General features: G+C 41.6%; 2 protein-coding genes and 1 pseudogene across 2 annotated transcripts; all 3 read left to right on the top strand.

The window, feature by feature from the left end:
• Positions 1-1995: 1995 nt before the first annotated feature.
• On the top strand, positions 1996-8460 carry LOC113592210 (annotated as a pseudogene).
• A 3284-nt stretch (positions 8461-11744) lies between these two features.
• Positions 11745-14999, top strand: LOC113569559 (peroxiredoxin-6-like). Its single transcript, XM_035519841.1, has 5 exons — positions 11745-11950; positions 13510-13666; positions 14077-14223; positions 14315-14461; positions 14684-14999. The coding sequence occupies exons 1-5, from the start codon at positions 11859-11861 to the stop codon at positions 14810-14812; spliced, it is 672 nt and encodes a 223-aa protein (XP_035375734.1). The 5' UTR covers positions 11745-11858; the 3' UTR covers positions 14813-14999.
• Positions 15000-17030: 2031 nt separating this feature from the next.
• LOC118240098 (peroxiredoxin-6-like) lies at positions 17031-20283 on the top strand. The gene is made up of 5 exons (XM_035519870.1): positions 17031-17236; positions 18795-18951; positions 19362-19508; positions 19600-19746; positions 19968-20283. The coding sequence occupies exons 1-5, from the start codon at positions 17145-17147 to the stop codon at positions 20094-20096; spliced, it is 672 nt and encodes a 223-aa protein (XP_035375763.1). The 5' UTR covers positions 17031-17144; the 3' UTR covers positions 20097-20283.
• Positions 20284-21700: the final 1417 nt, after the last annotated feature.

The raw sequence follows: 21700 nt of genomic DNA on the forward strand, positions 1-21700 counted from the left end.
ACCACTCTCAGAGAATGAGATCAACCAAATACATTCACTTAACTGCCTAGATTTTATCAACACCACCGGTAACCATAACCTTTGTGTATATACATTATAAACATATCTCATGTTGCTTTGTGGTTTAATTTAAATTGTGAGATTTTTCGTATCATTCTGTTTACTTTAAGATCTAGAGGTGACTTGATGCTGCTCGTTTTACAGCACAGGGAGTTGAGGGAGAACCACCAAAATGTCAGTCCTACACATGCCACCAGAACATCAGGACAGTCTTACACATGCCACCAGAGGATCAGGACAGTCCTACACATGCCACCAGGACATCAGGACAGTCCTACACATGCCACTAGAACATCAGGAAAGTCCTACGCATACCACCAGGACATCAGGACAGTCCTACACATGCCACCAGGACATCAGGACAGTCCTACACATGCCACCAGAACATCAGGAAAGTCCTACACATGCCACCACAACATCAGGACAGTCCTACACATGCCACCAGGACATCAGGACAGTCCTACACATGCCACCAGGACATCAGGACAGTCCTACACATGCCACCAGAACATTAGGACTAGCTGCAGCCTCTCAGACTCCCTCTCCCTGCAAATTGTATGAGTGGGCTCAGTTTTCCTGTAGGCCTGGGACAGTCTGTAAAGAGGACATCAGCTTTTGATTTGCTCTTAATAGCACGTTTGTCCAAAACTCTGGGGGGTTTTTTGTGCCTAAATTGTAGCATTTCCCCTGATGGAATTGTCTAGCATTTTGTAATAGCTTTACAGTACGGGCACTTGTGTTTGTTAAAAACACTTTACACTTTTCCACTTCTAAAACATTCATGCATAGATATGGCTTGATTTTATGTTGCTGCATGAAATCAGTACAATGCAAAGTTTTTAAAAAATCAGAATGTGACTTCTGATCTTCCCAACTAAACCTACATGTCCATTCAACACCAGCATTTCTTACAAACAGTGAAACTGTAGATCTTCATTCAACTCACTAGCTAATTACCAAACCGTTCCAGAGCTGAACCAGGTGTGTTGGAGTGTGTCTGTCTGTCTGTCTGTCTATCTATCTATCTATCTATCTAAAGCCAGAGATAGTCAGAAACAATACTCAGTGCCAAATTGGTATTAAGGGGTATTATGGTATGCCAAGAAAATATCCCCCACACCATTATATCACCACCAGCCTGAACCACTGAGTCATGCTTTCATGTTATTTTGCAAAATTCTGACCCTTCCATCCGAATATCCCAGCAGAAATTGAGATTCATCACACCAGACAGCATTTTTCCAGTCTTCTGTTGTTTGTCCTATTTTGGTGAGTCCATGTGAATTGTAGCCTCAGTTGCCTGTGCTTAGCTGACTGGAGTGGCGAAAAGTGTGTTCTTCTGCTGCTGTAGCTCATGTGCTTCAAGGTTCATATGCTGCGGAGACCAGGGCAATCTGATGAAAAGTGGGCTACTGGAGCAAATACAAGACACTTGTGGATGAGAGTGGAGAAGAGAGGACTGTTGGAAAGCTACTATGCAAGCAGGATGTGCAGAGTATGTGGGAACTATGGTTGCTTCAAATCCCAACATCTAGACTAACTCCAAAACAACTAGTAGCTCAGTGTTCCAACATCTGCAAGTGGCAACTGCTATCACATCCTGAGACTGACAAGGTACATATGCTATGGCAAGGAGGAGCCAGGACGACAGGTCAGAGGGGAGATATCATCATCCCCACAACCTGAACTTGGGGACCAAGGCCCAATGAGTCCATGCACGAAGCTCAATACTAGAGCTGCTGACCTGAGATTGAAAATCATGACTATGTTGGACAGACTCCCAAGCCTTAGCAGACTACCAAGACCAAGTGAAATACCTGAAAGGCTGCTCGAAGATGTTAATGCAGCTCTACAGACAATCTCTACTCTGACCATTGCTGAAACAGACTAATATATGCCACAGCAACAGTGATACTTGAGATTCATGGTTACAAGATGAACACCATCAAGGAGCAGTATCCTCCATGGAGAAGGAGGTTGGAGGCCAAGATAAAGGCCACACAGAAAGATGTCAGCCAGCTACCAGAAATGCAGAAGGTACAACAAGCTGTCCTTGCCTGAGGCCTTGGAGACTTCCAAGCAAAGATTAACAGCTCTGGCTGCCCGCCTGAAGACATACACACAAGAAGTAGAAGTCAGGAGAATAAACAGGATGTCCTCCAAAGTGTACTCTCTGAGTTATCAACACCTTTGCCCTGCCAGTCATCAGGTACCCCACTAGCATAATATAAGATGGCCAGTGCTCTGAAACTGTACACTAAGTGGAAGGAGGGGAGCAGAGGACTAGTGAATGTCAAACAGTATACAGAATGAAATAACCAAGATCCAGGAATACACCAGGATAATGGCCCCAAGTGACAAAGTGCTTAGTGAGTACCTCAGACTCAAACCCAAGGAGGATAGAAATGAGAAGGAACAGGGACCATCATGGAAGGAAAAACACCTGCACAGTATGTACCATAGAGGAAGTGGCTAATGTGGAGAAATACTACCAATGGCTGAACAAGACTGGATTGAAAGAGAGCACAGAGACACTAATCATGGCAGCACAGGAACAAGTGCTGAACACAAGATTTACCACAGACAGGATCCCAGATGCAGTGCAAAGATGCCCCTGAGACAATCTGGAATATAACAGCAGGATGCAAGATGCTAGCAGGCAAGGCATACATGGAATGCCATAACCAAGTGGCTGGCATAGGGTACAGAAACATCTGTGCTGAGTACAAGTTGGAAGTTCCAAAGTCTAAGTGGAATATATCCCTAAAGGTGGTGGGAAATGACCATGCTAAGATCCTGTGGGTCTTCCAGATACAGACAGACAAGACGGTAATGGATAACCGGCCAAACGTAGTTGTGGGGGACAAACAGCAGAAGAGGGCCATAGTGATAGATGTGGCAATCCAGAGTGATAGTAATATCAGGAAAAATGAATATGAGAAGCTTGAGAAATACAAAGGATGGAAGGAAAAGATAGAAAAGATGTGGGGGGTGAAGGCAACTGTGGTTCCCATGGTATTTGGAGCACTATGGGCTGTTACCCCTAAACTGGGAGAATGGCTCCAACAGAAACCAGGAACAACATCCAAGATCTTGGTCCAGAAAAGTGCAGTCCTGGGAACAGCTATGATACTATGCAGGACTCTCAAGCTCCCAAGCCTCTGGTAGACTACCTGAACTTGAAGGAAAAAGACCACCCACAGGGCAAGCAGGTAATTTTCTTTCATATATATATCAACTTCCAGTTTTATTAGATTCTTGTATTTTAAGATTGACCAGTGATCGTACTGGTCACTGGACAATCTTACACATGCCCACATTCTTATCATATAGAAATGCTGCACTGTACTGATTTTTTGCAACAACATAAAGCTCAGCTTTATCTCTGTGTGAATGTTTTGGAAGTGGAGAAGCAAACATGCTATTAAGAGCAGACCAAAAGCTGACACCATCCTTGCAGAGTGTCCTAGGCTTGCATGAAACCTGAGCCCACTCATACAAGTTGTAGGGAGAGAGGGTCTGAGACGCTCAGGATGCAGCATGCATCCCAGACTCTTGGTCAATGGGTTTCCTGCACGTGGCTGATGGTATGACACCCCCAGACCCCCAACTGGCATATGTAGGACAAGTCTATATTCTCTGGTAGCATGTGTAGGACTAGTTCTAATCCTCCAGTGCCATGTGTAGGACTGGTCCTAATGTTTTGGTGGCTTGTGTAGTACTAATGTTTTGATGGTTCTCCCTCGACTCCCTGTGGTGTAAAACGGGCAGCTTCGAGTAACTGCTGGAGCTTAAAGTAAACAGAACATTACCAAAGAATCCCACATTGCAAATAAAACCACAACTGAGCAAAAATGCAAGTTAATATTCTCTTCAAAGTATAATGACTGACATTTGTCCACAAAGGTTATGCTTAACTGGTAGTAAAATGTTGTCTGTGTGTGAAATAAACACATTTTATACATTTGTCCAAGTTGTAGCTGTTGTTATAACACATGTATTAGCATGTCATGTGCCCTTGTCCTATACACTGTTTCATGTGTGTTTTTGAAGTAAGGTGTTTGCGATGGATTTAAGCAATGACAAAACCACACCATAGTCTTGGTCTGGAGAACTCATAGTGGTGAAGAGGGAGACTGCCACACAACTCTTAAAGCTCCTATGGGACTACAGCAGCCTCTTGCCCACCAGGGCTGAAATGTGAGGAAACGTGTTGTCAAAAATTACGAATTCTGATCTAGGGTCAGTTTTTGCATCTCCTACCCAAACAAACATGATTGTTTTACCAAAGGTCAGCTGACCCTGGACCACAGCTTTATAGAAATTTGATAATTTTCATTTTAGAGTGAAAATAGAGAGATCATTTTCACTTTAGTTCATTTTAGTGATTTCCACACATATTCATAGAGAGGCTGATGATACACCATTGGTTGTTTTCTTCATCCTGATTCCCTGAGATGCGTACAAACAATATACATGAAGCATGTCAGAGTGAGCTTGTTTCTGTCTTTTCCTGCTCCAAACGCACCTGTCTCATCTCATTAGCTAATAAACAAGCCTGTCATGAGATTCAAACCAATGTGACGATGCCGGGCAGTGCTTCTCCTGGACCTGAAGTGGCCAACACTGGCAGAATGTGCAGCGAGATGTCTGCTGTTCTCATCAGAGACGTCTAGCTTGCAACTGCGTCTGGGCCCTAGAGCAGCAGAAGCCTCATAGGGCATTCAGACAAGATGACAACATCCCCAGCCCTTCTGCAGCGGATACGTCTCACCTTCCTGCACGGTCCTGCTTCTGCCAAATGCACATGTTGGTTCACATTATAAACACAAAGTCAGCTGTAAACACAGACATTTCAGGACACAAACATGCTTCTCTACTCATACCTCTACCCTTCAGGGCTAGAGCCACTCACAAGATCACACCATAAATCAGTCTATAGGACTGTGTTTATGTACTGTGGAGCAGTTATTATACATTTCAAGGACCTGTATTTACAGGCCAGTTTACCTCAAGGGATATTCTTAGTAGCTTCCATTACGCAACTTTTGTTTGGAGTTAGATTGAGAAGGGTGAGGGGAAACACCAGTGACAGAACTGGGCAGAGAGAGACAGACTGTGCTGTTAGGGAATGAGCTATGCTTTGGGAACATCTGCATTACAACCAGCCGCATCTGAATTTTCTAAACCTCAACCTCAGAATGTGACACAATCATGAAAATACCTCCTAAGACCCAGACAGTCGACATCCTTTAATCTGTTAGCCAAGAGCAGCCCATCTCACACAACCCTCTCACCCCCCCAAAACAAACCACACCATGTTTAGCACAAATAGACCACTACTTATGCAACTAATGTCAGAAAAAAACACAGAGCCTGTGTAATAAAAAAAATGTCATTTCACAGTGTAGCACAGAAACACTGTGGTTTACAGTACACAAGAAAAACTCCATGAGGTCTCTCTCATGCATCTGTGGTGTTAGAACAATTGAGAGCAAACACCAGTGGAATTCTCTGTACACCTTGTTGGAATATGCAGTTACACTGTGATTTGGCTCATTTATTCTCTATAAGTGTATAAAACATTAAAAGACTGCAGCTGTTGTGCACTGGCTCATTACTCTATCTTGGCACTCATTGAGGTAGCTTAGCTTGACAAATGGAGCTTTTCGTTTTTCAGCTTTTGGTTTTATATGTGGTTTAGTTGTAGCTCTCCTACAACACACACACACACACACACACACACACACACACACACACACACACACACACACACATATATTCATACATACATATTATATATAAGCTTGAGAGTCCTATGTATCTTAGCTGCTCCCAGAATTGTTTTTTCTCAATTTTTGGTCTCTCACTTTTCTTTCTCTTTCTATCTCCCTCTCCTGTCCTCTCTCATCTTCCCTTTCTTCTCTCATTGTCACGTCCCATGCTTCTTTCCCCTCCCACGCTTCAGGAGTTGATCTTATAAATCTCTGTCTCATTGCCTTTTCCAGCTCAGACAACATCCAAGAGTACAAGGTAGCAGCAGGAAAAAAAAAACAAAACACCAACTTTGACAGCTCACAAGAGGAGAGGAAGTGACTCACAATAACTCAGTCGCCTGGCGTTGCTGGAGGCCATGGTTAGCAGGGTACTAGGGGTCGAGGAAGTCCCCCGGGCGGTGGCTGGGGTAATGAACGCATAGGAGATGATGTAGCTCCTCTGGGAAAAAAGCAGATGCACAGGCAGATGGCGGTGCTCCAGAAGCAGGTGGAGGAGCTGACTGTGGAGGTGGAGAGGCTCAGGGAGAGGCCCTGCCCACTCATGCAGTCTACAGGCAGCCTCAGTCTCATTAGTGGCAATGATGAGTAATTCAGAAAAATCAATCTCCCATTATGGATTACGAAACAGGAAAGGAGAAAATATGAAACTGGGGTCCTTGGATAAGGAATGGCATGAAGTTGGAACTGAAGTTAGTTTGTTCAGCTCAGCTTTAACTCAAAATAGAGCTTGACAAGTTTATGAACCCAGCTTTACACAATCCTTGTCTGCAATGGGAGTATTAATATGACAAGGCAGCTTCAGAAGTGTGTGTGTGAGAGAGAGAGAGAGAGCGAGAGAGAGAGAGAGAGAGAGAGAGAGAGAGAGAGAGAGAGAGAGAGCTAGAGAGAAAACAGATAGAGCCAGAGAGAGAACCCTTATCAGATGGAAAGATTCTGTTAGGCAGCATATGAGACCTGAAGACAGCTCTTTCAGTGTTCTATCATTCACATTTGGCTTTGTGGGAAGCCATCTCTGAGTGAGCATGAGGTTGGACTGTGCTGTGGAGACATGGAAGTTTAGTTTCATGCTGATTTGTTTTTGGCTAATAATAGTTCTCTGGAATAGTATGGCTGCACATATAGGGAATGCCCATTGGGAATACAACTGTTTTCCCAATGGGCTTGTTGTTTTACAACTGTTTTACCATCCTGTGTTGGAGAAGGGCTCTCAGATTTAATCATGTAATAACAGTCTGCAGACATTAAAGGTGTGTGTGTGAGTGTGAGTGTGGATTTGAGACGAGGTGGACATTGTAACCAGGTGTTCTTTTGTTACCAAATGAGCTTTTGTATCCAAGCATTCCCCATAAGGACAGCTAATATTATGGGCCTATATAATTTTCACATCTATCTATCATAATAACTATTCATTCTTTTCAAGGTTTTACAATTTTCAAAGAAAGACTTGATGTGGTGCTGAAGAACTAAGACAATATTTATTTTACAATATTACAATATGGTTACCTTAAGCATTTATTTTTTTGTTAATAAACATTATAATTTTTGTTTATTTAACCTTAGCCAAACACACTATAATTACTGTACTAATTGATAAAGATTGAGTATTTAGAAAAAAGGCTTCATAATGAACTGGAAACAGGTGAGTTAGAACAGGTCCAAATCTAGACTGAGACTACCACACCACAGATACAGGCCACTGTAAACATTACAAAATTACTTATAGAATCACTGATTTAACCTAGATCCCATTAGTAGCGGCGCATTGAGTTGAAGGCGGAGCTGTCTCAGGACGTACTACTGTCACATCATAATGAGGTTTTAATAGAAATAACCATTCCACATTACCAGCTTTCTCAATAAACTAGCTTTCCTCTTTCTCTCCCTATGTGACAGAGGTTTGTGGGGAGGTCATTTCTGTTGTAGAACCTGAGATCCATCAGATGTTGAACAGCATCATTGGATAGTACTGGCTGTGGTTCTAGGACACCGAGTCCTCTCGGTGTCCCGTACAGCACGGACACCGTGTGGCACATAGACACTGTGGGCAGCAATGTCTACAGGAGCCTGGAGGAGCTGCATGGAGGTCATGGAGAGCATCTCCATCTACTACCGGTGGAAGTGGAGCTCCACCCTGCTGCACTACGACCTGGCCTTGGAGAGAATGTCTGCCTGCCTTGACCTGCCCTGTGCTGGCTTCCACAGCCATTTCCCCTGCTCATGAGTGGATACCCTGATATCAACCTGGCCATGGAAGAGAACAGACCTGTAGACCATCTACAGTACGGAGAGCCAGGAATGCCATCGTCCTATCACAGCTGGATACAGGCAGCCTGAATGTGACACAGAGTTTGGAGACCAACATACGCAAAACAAGGTAGCGAAGCCTTTATGGTGTGTGGCAGGCTGTACACGGTGGCCAGCTACAGCACCAACACCACCACCCTGAACCACGCCTACAACATGTCCAACGGGTGGAGCACAGCCGCACGTGTGGCCTTCCGTAACCCCTACTGCAAGAACAGCAGGATCGACTACAACCCTGCCAAGAAGAAGCTGAACTGGGACAGCTTCCACATGGCGGATGACCGATGATGTAAAACTTGGCAGAGCGAGCAGGCTCTGAGAAAGAGAAAATGACAACTAGGAATATAGACGCTGACACAGTACAGCACCTTGAAAATACCAAACACTATTTTCATGTTTTCATTTTGCTAGATGGTGATACTCAGAGCACTGTAGATCACTAGGAGGAAAAAATAATTATATCCGAGACAACAAACAGTAACAACAACAACAACAACAACAAAAAGCTTAATGATTTTTTCAAGGCAGAGCACTTATTAAAATAGGCAGTAACACAGCACACAACTCATAGATAGAAATACTAACTCCATTCAGATAACCGAGGGATGATGGGAAGCTGTGTCACTGTTGTTCGTGGCCAACATGTTGGCCTTCACACAGAGGTATTATTCTACCGCTAATGGCTGTCCAACATCATTGTATATTGTTGCACAAAGTATATGTATTCTCTAAATACCAAACATTGTAAATATGAACTATTGTGAAAACAAACAAAAATTTTTCCTTTTCAAATAAGTATTTAATTATTTTTTTCTGATAAGCTATAAGCATTAACCTGCTATTTTGTTGTCTAACGCTGGTATTGTGTTGTCTAATAATGATTCATATATAAAACGTAAAACCTTAAACATGTGATTCAGTCCAATACTGAGATGTAGTTGTCTATGATTTACACAACGATATAGAAATATAACGGCGGAGACACAGCTTCGCCTGAAAATGACTCACAGTTCAGTGCTGTGGTGCTTGAGCGCCATCTACAGTGTTTGAATAAAAATGCACATGTGAAGCGTGATTATATAAGAAGATTCCTATTTACGTATGCAAATATAACAGCGGTAACGAGTTGCTACTTTTAGGTATCATTTAGCATGTCATAAGAATGGTTGGTTTAAGTGATGTATTCATTTCTAATCCTGAAGGTAATTTTCAGTATTTCACAGCACAGATTAGGATGACTAGCAGGTATGGTGTTAGCTCAACAGATTATTAGGTTACTAGGCAACCCATGGCTGTCTGCTTGTTCCACTTGAAACAGAATAAAGCAGACATCTGATCCACCTGGCCTCTTGTTAATTTATGTAACAGATGTGAGACCCAGGGCAAACAGGTCTCTCAACAAAGGGTTAACGTGTCCAGGACCACATAAAGATAGAGAATTAAAAACATGAAGTTGATTTGATAAAAGTCAGACTTGTTGTCTTTTAAAAAAAGGACCTAAAGTTAAAATGTAGCAGTAAAGAGTAATAATTAACTAGAATAAATATGAGAATGAAAAGTGTCTGTTTGTATTTTAAGTGCCATGATCTAAATGCATACTAGCAGTTGTGAGAAAACTGATATATTTAATCTAAATATTACACTTAATGGCCAAAGGCACTAAGTGGCAGCTCTATTAAAGCGGCTTGATCCTAGAAATGGTTTTAGTAGCCCTTAAATTCAGTAAAATATTAATGTCTCAAATACTGACTTAAATCAACCTGCATGCCATATTAATGTTGCTGTACACTGGCTAATGTCGTCCCACACCTAATCTGGATGTGAAAAATGTATTAAAGGTGTGAAAAACACAAAGAAGTAACAAAAAAAGCATCATTTATCTTAGTCTATGCTCTACAACTGGTCTATACTAGAATTTACTATAGTAGTCCCAGATTCCAAGATGAGGTCTTTGACCTTTCTGAGAACATGGGGCCAGTGTAGGGTGAGATCCATGGGTTTATCCAAGATGTAACCACACAATTAGTTCTCCCTTTCCTTCATGGCTTCTCTGATGACTTGAGTGACCACACACGCTGGTCTACACATCCAGGCACTCCAAGGATTCAAATTATACCTAACTAATATTTTTTTCTGAATTAGACCTGTATGGAGACTTGCAAAACATCAGAGACAGGGGAAGGGATGCAGAGAGAGAGAGAGAGAGACCAGAAATCAGAGCACAAGAGAAAAATGATAGCTTACTGCACAATGAAAACTGCCGCCGTTTCACTAATGAGAAAGAGACACACAGTGCTAACAAGCCAAGGTATACCATGACCATCAACTGGATGAACGTGGGCATGACTGACACTTAAACGGTTCACAGCTGGCAGCCGCTACAATTATTCTGGACGCATCGCCACCAGCGTTTCTTGTCGCTTGGGACGATGGAATTTTACATTTGTTCTCAAGTTTTGAAGGCCTCCTATAACTCCTAATTCAAATGAAGTAGTCTATTTTACCTTTGACGTCCATGTAACAAGCCATAACTTTAAAACTGCATTATCCTATGAGCACATACAACCTTACACAGACTCGAATGGAGTGAATTGATTTCGACCAAGTGACTAGTATAAGACATAAAAGTCTGCACCGTCCGTTATAATATGGTTCCCATAATGTGGTCACGCTGCGGACACTGCGAGCATGCCCCTTTGCAAGGACATACCACGCCCCCTTATGATACTACGCCCATTTCTTATGCCACGCCCCTTGTCCAGGAGCGTTCCCCTTTGCCACTAGTTTTCAAGCACTAGGAAGTAGCCTATTACCTTTTCACTGTGTAACAATAATGACATTGTTGTGTTCTGAAAAATTATAGTTATCACTACTTGTTATTGTAGGCTACTGTCAAAATTATTAACTGTAACTGGGCCGAGCTTGTTTGACTTTGAGTTCAGTATTGAACGATAGGCCTATTAAAAGCCTTTCGTAACATATGTTCGTATTTTCAGACCTTCCGTAATTATGGCAATTACGTGTATGTTGATTGCTGAACGATATTAAAAAGTAACCGACTGAAAATATTAACACATCTGGCAATATTTTATATGACTCTTACATGATTTACATTGTTTGAAAATGTAGCTCATGCCTTATGTGTAAATTAACAAAATAACAACGAAATAGATGCGACTATATTTTATATAACTATGGATCCCAGCTATTATGAAAGTAAACTTTATCATATTGTAAAAATAACAAGTGAAGTTAAATTTATCAATAAAATAAAGACTTATGAGTAACTTTAAACTATAACGGAAGTTTGAATATTGATTCAATACGTAAGCAAGCGTTGTGGGCCTAAATATCACTGGTGATCAAATCAACCCTTACACACAATTGATTTTAAAACATTTTAATAAGCGTGACACCTGGGGAGACTGAACAGTCAATAAAATCCGGCTTGTGTGTCGGATATTGTTACACCTGTGCTGTACGACATCCCGCATCGCCCTGCTGTATCTGTTTGAGAAATACAGCAAAACATGGCTTCGTTCAAACCTCTTCGACTGGATCAAAGCGTGAAGACCGGCGCGCGGTGTAGAATGAGGGGCGTGCTATGACCACGCTCGCTTGCCGCTGCTCGCGTCTACAGTCGCGCTTTACATAGCATACAGCGTGCGCGAGGAGAAGCTGTGTTGCGCTCGCGCGCTGCAAGACCAAGCAGAGAGCATGCCCGGGCTCTTACTCGGAGATGCGTTCCCTAATTTTGAAGCCGACACCACCATCGGAAAACTCAAACTCTATGACTTCCTGGGAGATTCGTGAGTAGCCATTTATATTATCTGTGTTTCGTAACCTAACAACACACACACACACACACAAAGATCATTTTTAACAGTTGGTATGAAATGTCCTTGGTGCTGTTCTTGTTTTTATAGGCTAGGTGCTCTCTCGTGATGTAATTTAAATATCATTCAGGTAGCATTTATTAACATCTTATCATGAGGCATGTATGCAATATGCCTGTCTCACTTCCCGATGCAGATAATAGTTTTACCCTAATGCAAATTTAGTATTAGTCGATCAAATAACCAGTATCCAAAAACAACAAACAAACTAGTAAACACTGCTTGCTTTCCCTCTGTTCATATGCGTCTATCACTCACTACTGGCTAACTGAACTGTCAAACCTGTTATAAGACAATGTTGTGTATGCAACGACTCTCCTGTTCTTTGAAGAGAGCTTTTTTTTTTTTTTAATTTCTTTTCTGCAGTGTTATAGTTCCTGATAATCTAGGTCATGGTGTCAGGGAGGAAGTACTGCTTTTCTTTCAAGGACAGGCTAAAAAACTTCTAACCTCACAGAATTATGATGATGAATGCAGTTTGTGTATAGTTGTGTACAGACTACTGCTTCAGCTCAGTGAATAATTTTGTTTTTTGGCTGGCCAGTCGGTGTGACCTATGTTCGTTCCAAAGCTTATTATAAACACTGAGTGATCCAGTCTAGACAGAAATGTACTAGATCTACTGAAATTTGACATTTGAAAAGCAACGTTGGGTGCCAGAGCTACAAATCATGAAAAATATTTTGCATATGATGCGATTAACATAGATGTCTGAGCTAACATTTTATTTAGAAAAGTCTTAGTATATATATGAGAATTCATTGTCATGGAGAAAAAGGGCTGTAATTTTTTTCCAGTGATTGTTTCATTGTATGACTTTCAGTGTAGATAAACTCCAGCCTAGGCACTATGTTGTTGTGTAGATAAACCAAGCATCCACTACATAGTTTTTATATTATGTCCCAATACAGTATTTCACAGGAAGCAAAACCAATAAAACAATATATTGTATATTGGGCAAATACAGGAAATTGTATTTTGAAACAAATCATAGGGACCATAAGATTGAATCAGTTTTCACCATCATAGGGACGTGAAGGAAGCCTTTCACTTCTTCATGAACATTTTTGTTGACATGTTGGTTTGTTCATCATTTATGCCAGTTTGGCCATCGAGACCATCACTAACCCCACAGGATCTGACAGGATCTGAGACCATCAGTAAACGCAGAGAAGCTGGAATCTCTGTTGCAAAAACTAGTTCTAAATTGATTGAACTTAATGTGCGACTTTCTCTTGAGAAAGCCAGTGCATGTTGAATAAAATGTACATTCCTAGTAAGAATCTAGGCAAACAACCCTAAAATTACTTCAAATACTTTTCATTCTGACAAATATGTTCAGCCAAATTTAACCCAGCATTGTATAACTCAACTGAATGAGCCCAAAGTTAGATTCCTAAATGATGAATTCACCTTTGCAGAATGCCTGTTGTATTTGCTGTTAACTCGTTGTTACTCTGTCTTTCACACAGTTGGGGCATCCTGTTCTCACATCCCAGAGACTACACCCCGGTGTGTACCACGGAGCTAGGCCAAGCAGCTGAATTAAGCCCAGAGTTTACCAAGCGTAATGTGAAGATGATCGCTCTCTCCATCGATAGCCTCGAGGAGCATTATAGCTGGAGCAAGGTTTGCTAGGCAACACCATACCGCTTCTATAGTTACACAGAGTCTACAGAGTCAGTCCAACCAGATTTTCTTATGTCCATTGAAAAAGATAGCAGCCAGCATGATCTCAGTTGCATAACACAGAAACACACCTATGTTCGCTTCAATCAGTTCATGAAAGGCTTGTTGTTTAACCTGATAATTAGTTAGGCAAGTCAGGACTGCTGGTCCATGGAACATGGTGAGCTGTTATATAGTGACCCTCCAAAGGCCAGGCTGTGCCTAACTGGCATGATGCTAACTGGCTCTGGTAGCTGTCTGTCAATAATTAATTCCAATTAATTTCCTCCTTTCATTTCTCATTCTTTGTTAGCCATGTTAGTAAGTCTGCCAGCACTCAGCAAGGAGGCTAATTGCTAATGTTTTTTTAGGATATCCTGGCCTACAACAATGACGAGACAGTGTCCGAGATCCCGTTTCCCATCATAGCCGATGATAGGCGGGAGCTGGCTGTGGAGCTGGGCATGCTGGATCCCGAGGAGAAGGACCAGTCTGGCATGCCGCTTACCGCCCGCTGCGTGAGTATGACCCAGAAGTCTCCCTGTGTTTTCTGAAACAGCCCCCAAACTCTGCTTACTGCAGGTTAATTTTCCTGTCCTGTTGTTTAAGGTGTTTGTGATCAGTCCTGACAAGAAGTTAAAGCTCTCACTCCTCTACCCTGCCACAACAGGGAGGAACTTTGACGAGATCCTAAGAGTGATCGATTCATTGCAGTTAACGGCACATAAACGGGTAGCAACGCCCGTAAACTGGAAGGTAAGGGGAACAATTCAGTTAATGAAGCACTACACAGTCTGTGTGATAAGGCACAGCTCTACAGAGCTCCATTGTTGCCTCTGTCAAAGCAATGTGGTTTACCACACATGAAACATGGGGGGTGATTAGCATGCTCTCACCAGCATACACACAACCAACCCATTTTAAATATATGTCACCACTCAGAAACACAAGACAACCTATTTTTATTCTTCAAAAAAGCCTGGGGACTGTGTTATGGTTCCTCCTGCCATACCCGAAGATGAAGCCAGAAGCCTGTTCCCTGCTGGGGTGTACACTAAAGAGCTTCCATCAGGGAAGAGGTACCTGCGTTACACACCTCAGCCATGAATGCTCACGCAGGGCCCCTGGAGGACTACAGCACTGGACGCAGGCATCACAGGGAAAACCAAGATAGAGAATTAAAAACATGAATTTGATTTGATAAAAGTCAGACTTGTCTTTTAAAAGAAGGACCTAAAGTGAAAATGTAGCTGTAATGAGTAATAATTAACTAGAATAAATATGAGAATGAAAAGTGTCTGTTTGTATTTTAAGTGCCATGATCTAAATGCATACTAGCAGTTGTGAGAAAACTGATATATTTAATCTAAATATTACACTTAATGGCCAAAGGCACTAAGTGGCAGCTCTATTAAAGCGGCTTGATCCTAGAAATGGTTTTAGTAGCCCTTAAATTCAGTAAAATATTAATGTCTCAAATACTGACTTAAATCAACCTGCATACCATATTAATGTTGCTGTACACTGGCTAATGTCGTCCCACACCTAATCTGGATGTGAAAAATGTATTAAAGGTGTGAAAAACACAAAGAAGTAACAAAAAAAGCATCATTTATCTTAGTCTATGCTCTACAACTGGTCTATACTAGAATTTACTATAGTAGTCCCAGATTCCAAGATGAGGTCTTTGACCTTTCTGAGAGCATGGGGCCAGTGTAGGGTGAGATCCATGGGTTTATCCAAGATGTAACCACACAATTAGGTCTCCCTTTCCTTCATGGCTTCTCTGATGACTTGAGTGACCACACACGCTGGTCTCCAAGGATTCAAATTATACCTAACTAATATTTTTTTCTGAATTAGACCTGTATGGAGACTTGCAAAACATCAGAGACAGGGGGAGGGATGCAGAGAGAGAGAGAGAGACCAGAAATCAGAGCACAAGAGAAAAATGATAGCTTACTGCACAATGAAAACTCTGCCGCCGTTTCACTAATGAGAAAGAGACATACAGTGCTAACAAGCCAAGGTATACCATGACCATCAACTGGATGAACGTGGGCATGACTGACACTTAAACGGTTCACAGCTGGCAGCCGCTACAATTATTCTGGACGCATCGCCACCAGCGTTTCTTGTCGCTTGGGACGATGGAATTTTACATTTGTTCTCAAGTTTTGAAGGCCTCCTATAACTCCTAATTCAAATGAAGTAGTCTATTTTACCTTTGACGTCCATGTAACAAGCCATAACTTTAAAACTGCATTATCCTATGAGCACATACAACCTTACACAGACTCGAATGGAGTGAATTGATTTCGACCAAGTGACTAGTATAAGACATAAAAGTCTGCACCGTCCGTTATAATATGGTTCCCATAATGTGGTCACGCTGCGGACACTGCGAGCATGCCCCTTTGCAAGGACATACCACGCCCCCTTATGATACTACGCCCCATTTCTTATGCCACGCCCCTTGTCCAGGAGCGTTCCCCTTTGCCACTAGTTTTCAAGCACTAGGAAGTAGCCTATTACCTTTTCACTGTGTAACAATAATGACATTGTTGTGTTCTGAAAAATTATAGTTATCACTACTTGTTATTGTAGGCTACTGTCAAAATTATTAACTGTAACTGGGCCGAGCTTGTTTGACTTTGAGTTCAGTATTGAACGATAGGCCTATTAAAAGCCTTTCGTAACATATGTTCGTATTTTCAGACCTTCCGTAATTATGGCAATTACGTGTATGTTGATTGCTGAACGATATTAAAAAGTAACCGACTGAAAATATTAACACATCTGGCAATATTTTATATGACTCTTACATGATTTACATTGTTTGAAAATGTAGCTCATGCCTTATGTGTAAATTAACAAAATAACAACGAAATAGATGCGACTATATTTTATATAACTATGGATCCCAGCTATTATGAAAGTAAACTTTATCATATTGTAAAAATAACAAGTGAAGTTAAATTTATCAATAAAATAAAGACTTATGAGTAACTTTAAACTATAACGGAAGTTTGAATATTGATTCAATACGTAAGCAAGCGTTGTGGGCCTAAATATCACTGGTGATCAAATCAACCCTTACACACAATTGATTTTAAAACATTTTAATAAGCGTGACACCTGGGGAGACTGAACAGTCAATAAAATCCGGCTTGTGTGTCGGATATTGTTACACCTGTGCTGTACGACATCCCGCATCGCCCTGCTGTATCTGTTTGAGAAATACAGCAAAACATGGCTTCGTTCAAACCTCTTCGACTGGATCAAAGCGTGAAGACCGGCGCGCGGTGTAGAATGAGGGGCGTGCTATGACCACGCTCGCTTGCCGCTGCTCGCGTCTACAGTCGCGCTTTACATAGCATACAGCGTGCGCGAGGAGAAGCTGTGTTGCGCTCGCGCGCTGCAAGACCAAGCAGAGAGCATGCCCGGGCTCTTACTCGGAGATGCGTTCCCTAATTTTGAAGCCGACACCACCATCGGAAAACTCAAACTCTATGACTTCCTGGGAGATTCGTGAGTAGCCATTTATATTATCTGTGTTTCGTAACCTAACAACACACACACACACACACAAAGATCATTTTTAACAGTTGGTATGAAATGTCCTTGGTGCTGTTCTTGTTTTTATAGGCTAGGTGCTCTCTCGTGATGTAATTTAAATATCATTCAGGTAGCATTTATTAACATCTTATCATGAGGCATGTATGCAATATGCCTGTCTCACTTCCCGATGCAGATAATAGTTTTACCCTAATGCAAATTTAGTATTAGTCGATCAAATAACCAGTATCCAAAAACAACAAACAAACTAGTAAACACTGCTTGCTTTCCCTCTGTTCATATGCGTCTATCACTCACTACTGGCTAACTGAACTGTCAAACCTGTTATAAGACAATGTTGTGTATGCAACGACTCTCCTGTTCTTTGAAGAGAGCTTTTTTTTTTTTTTAATTTCTTTCTGCAGTGTTATAGTTCCTGATAATCTAGGTCATGGTGTCAGGGAGGAAGTACTGCTTTTCTTTCAAGGACAGGCTAAAAAACTTCTAACCTCACAGAATTATGATGATGAATGCAGTTTGTGTATAGTTGTGTACAGACTACTGCTTCAGCTCAGTGAATAATTTTGTTTTTTGGCTGGCCAGTCGGTGTGACCTATGTTCGTTCCAAAGCTTATTATAAACACTGAGTGATCCAGTCTAGACAGAAATGTACTAGATCTACTGAAATTTGACATTTGAAAAGCAACGTTGGGTGCCAGAGCTACAAATCATGAAAAATATTTTGCATATGATGCGATTAACATAGATGTCTGAGCTAACATTTTATTTAGAAAAGTCTTAGTATATATATGAGAATTCATTGTCATGGAGAAAAAGGGCTGTAATTTTTTTCCAGTGATTGTTTCATTGTATGACTTTCAGTGTAGATAAACTCCAGCCTAGGCACTATGTTGTTGTGTAGATAAACCAAGCATCCACTACATAGTTTTTATATTATGTCCCAATACAGTATTTCACAGGAAGCAAAACCAATAAAACAATATATTGTATATTGGGCAAATACAGGAAATTGTATTTTGAAACAAATCATAGGGACCATAAGATTGAATCAGTTTTCACCATCATAGGGACGTGAAGGAAGCCTTTCACTTCTTCATGAACATTTTTGTTGACATGTTGGTTTGTTCATCATTTATGCCAGTTTGGCCATCGAGACCATCACTAACCCCACAGGATCTGACAGGATCTGAGACCATCAGTAAACGCAGAGAAGCTGGAATCTCTGTTGCAAAAACTAGTTCTAAATTGATTGAACTTAATGTGCGACTTTCTCTTGAGAAAGCCAGTGCATGTTGAATAAAATGTACATTCCTAGTAAGAATCTAGGCAAACAACCCTAAAATTACTTCAAATACTTTTCATTCTGACAAATATGTTCAGCCAAATTTAACCCAGCATTGTATAACTCAACTGAATGAGCCCAAAGTTAGATTCCTAAATGATGAATTCACCTTTGCAGAATGCCTGTTGTATTTGCTGTTAACTCGTTGTTACTCTGTCTTTCACACAGTTGGGGCATCCTGTTCTCACATCCCAGAGACTACACCCCGGTGTGTACCACGGAGCTAGGCCAAGCAGCTGAATTAAGCCCAGAGTTTACCAAGCGTAATGTGAAGATGATCGCTCTCTCCATCGATAGCCTCGAGGAGCATTATAGCTGGAGCAAGGTTTGCTAGGCAACACCATACCGCTTCTATAGTTACACAGAGTCTACAGAGTCAGTCCAACCAGATTTTCTTATGTCCATTGAAAAAGATAGCAGCCAGCATGATCTCAGTTGCATAACACAGAAACACACCTATGTTCGCTTCAATCAGTTCATGAAAGGCTTGTTGTTTAACCTGATAATTAGTTAGGCAAGTCAGGACTGCTGGTCCATGGAACATGGTGAGCTGTTATATAGTGACCCTCCAAAGGCCAGGCTGTGCCTAACTGGCATGATGCTAACTGGCTCTGGTAGCTGTCTGTCAATAATTAATTCCAATTAATTTCCTCCTTTCATTTCTCATTCTTTGTTAGCCATGTTAGTAAGTCTGCCAGCACTCAGCAAGGAGGCTAATTGCTAATGTTTTTTTAGGATATCCTGGCCTACAACAATGACGAGACAGTGTCCGAGATCCCGTTTCCCATCATAGCCGATGATAGGCGGGAGCTGGCTGTGGAGCTGGGCATGCTGGATCCCGAGGAGAAGGACCAGTCTGGCATGCCGCTTACCGCCCGCTGCGTGAGTATGACCCAGAAGTCTCCCTGTGTTTTCTGAAACAGCCCCCAAACTCTGCTTACTGCAGGTTAATTTTCCTGTCCTGTTGTTTAAGGTGTTTGTGATCAGTCCTGACAAGAAGTTAAAGCTCTCACTCCTCTACCCTGCCACAACAGGGAGGAACTTTGACGAGATCCTAAGAGTGATCGATTCATTGCAGTTAACGGCACATAAACGGGTAGCAACGCCCGTAAACTGGAAGGTAAGGGGAACAATTCAGTTAATGAAGCACTACACAGTCTGTGTGATAAGGCACAGCTCTACAGAGCTCCATTGTTGCCTCTGTCAAAGCAATGTGGTTTACCACACATGAAACATGGGGGGTGATTAGCATGCTCTCACCAGCATACACACAACCAACCCATTTTAAATATATGTCACCACTCAGAAACACAAGACAACCTATTTTTATTCTTCAAAAAGCCTGGGGACTGTGTTATGGTTCCTCCTGCCATACCCGAAGATGAAGCCAGAAGCCTGTTCCCTGCTGGGGTGTACACTAAAGAGCTTCCATCAGGGAAGAGGTACCTGCGTTACACACCTCAGCCATGAATGCTCACGCAGGGCCCCTGGAGGACTACAGCACTGGACGCAGGCATCACAGGGAAAACCAAGATAGAGAATTAAAAACATGAATTTGATTTGATAAAAGTCAGACTTGTCTTTTAAAAGAAGGACCTAAAGTGAAAATGTAGCTGTAATGAGTAATAATTAACTAGAATAAATATGAGAATGAAAAGTGTCTGTTTGTATTTTAAGTACCATGATCTAAATGCATACTAGCAGTTGTGAGAAAACTGATATATTTAATCTAAATATTACACTTAATGGCCAAAGGCACTAAGTGGCAGCTCTATTAAAGCGGCTTGATCCTAGAAATGGTTTTAGTAGCCCTTAAATTCAGTAAAATATTAATGTCTCAAATACTGACTTAAATCAACCTGCATACCATATTAATGTTGCTGTACACTGGCTAATGTCGTCCCACACCTAATCTGGATGTGAAAAATGTATTAAAGGTGTGAAAAACACAAAGAAGTAACAAAAAAAAGCATCATTTATCTTAGTCTATGCTCTACAACTGGTCTATACTAGAATTTACTATAGTAGTCCCAGATTCCAAGATGAGGTCTTTGACCTTTCTGAGAGCATGGGGCCAGTGTAGGGTGAGATCCATGGGTTTATCCAAGATGTAACCACACAATTAGGTCTCCCTTTCCTTCATGGCTTCTCTGATGACTTGAGTGACCACACACGCTGGTCTCCAAGGATTCAAATTATACCTAACTAATATTTTTTTCTGAATTAGACCTGTATGGAGACTTGCAAAACATCAGAGACAGGGGGAGGGATGCAGAGAGAGAGAGAGAGACCAGAAATCAGAGCACAAGAGAAAAATGATAGCTTACTGCACAATGAAAACTCTGCCGCCGTTTCACTAATGAGAAAGAGACATACAGTGCTAACAAGCCAAGGTATACCATGACCATCAACTGGATGAACGTGGGCATGACTGACACTTAAACGGTTCACAGCTGGCAGCCGCTACAATTATTCTGGACGCATCGCCACCAGCGTTTCTTGTCGCTTGGGACGATGGAATTTTACATTTGTTCTCAAGTTTTGAAGGCCTCCTATAACTCCTAATTCAAATGAAGTAGTCTATTTTACCTTTGACGTCCATGTAACAAGCCATAACTTTAAAACTGCATTATCCTATGAGCACATACAACCTTACACAGACTCGAATGGAGTGAATTGATTTCGGCCAAGTGACTAGTATAAGACATAAAAGTCTGCACCGTCCGTTATAATATGGTTCCCATAATGTGGTCACGCTGCGGACACTGCGAGCATGCCCCTTTGCAAGGACATACCACGCCCCCTTATGATACTACGCCCCCTTTCTTATGCCACGCCCCTTGTCCAGGAGCGTTCCCCTTTGCCACTAGTTTTCAAGCACTAGGAAGTAGCCTATTACCTTTTCACTGTGTAACAATAATGACATTGTTGTGTTCTGAAAAATTATAGTTATCACTACTTGTTATTGTAGGCTACTGTCAAAATTATTAACTGTAACTGGGCCGAGCTTGTTTGACTTTGAGTTCAGTATTGAACGATAGGCCTATTAAAAGCCTTTCGTAACATATGTTCGT

The sequence above is a fragment of the Electrophorus electricus genome, chromosome 19 (assembly GCF_013358815.1).
Source record: "Electrophorus electricus isolate fEleEle1 chromosome 19, fEleEle1.pri, whole genome shotgun sequence".
In the NCBI taxonomy this organism is placed as follows: Eukaryota; Metazoa; Chordata; class Actinopteri; order Gymnotiformes; family Gymnotidae; genus Electrophorus; species Electrophorus electricus.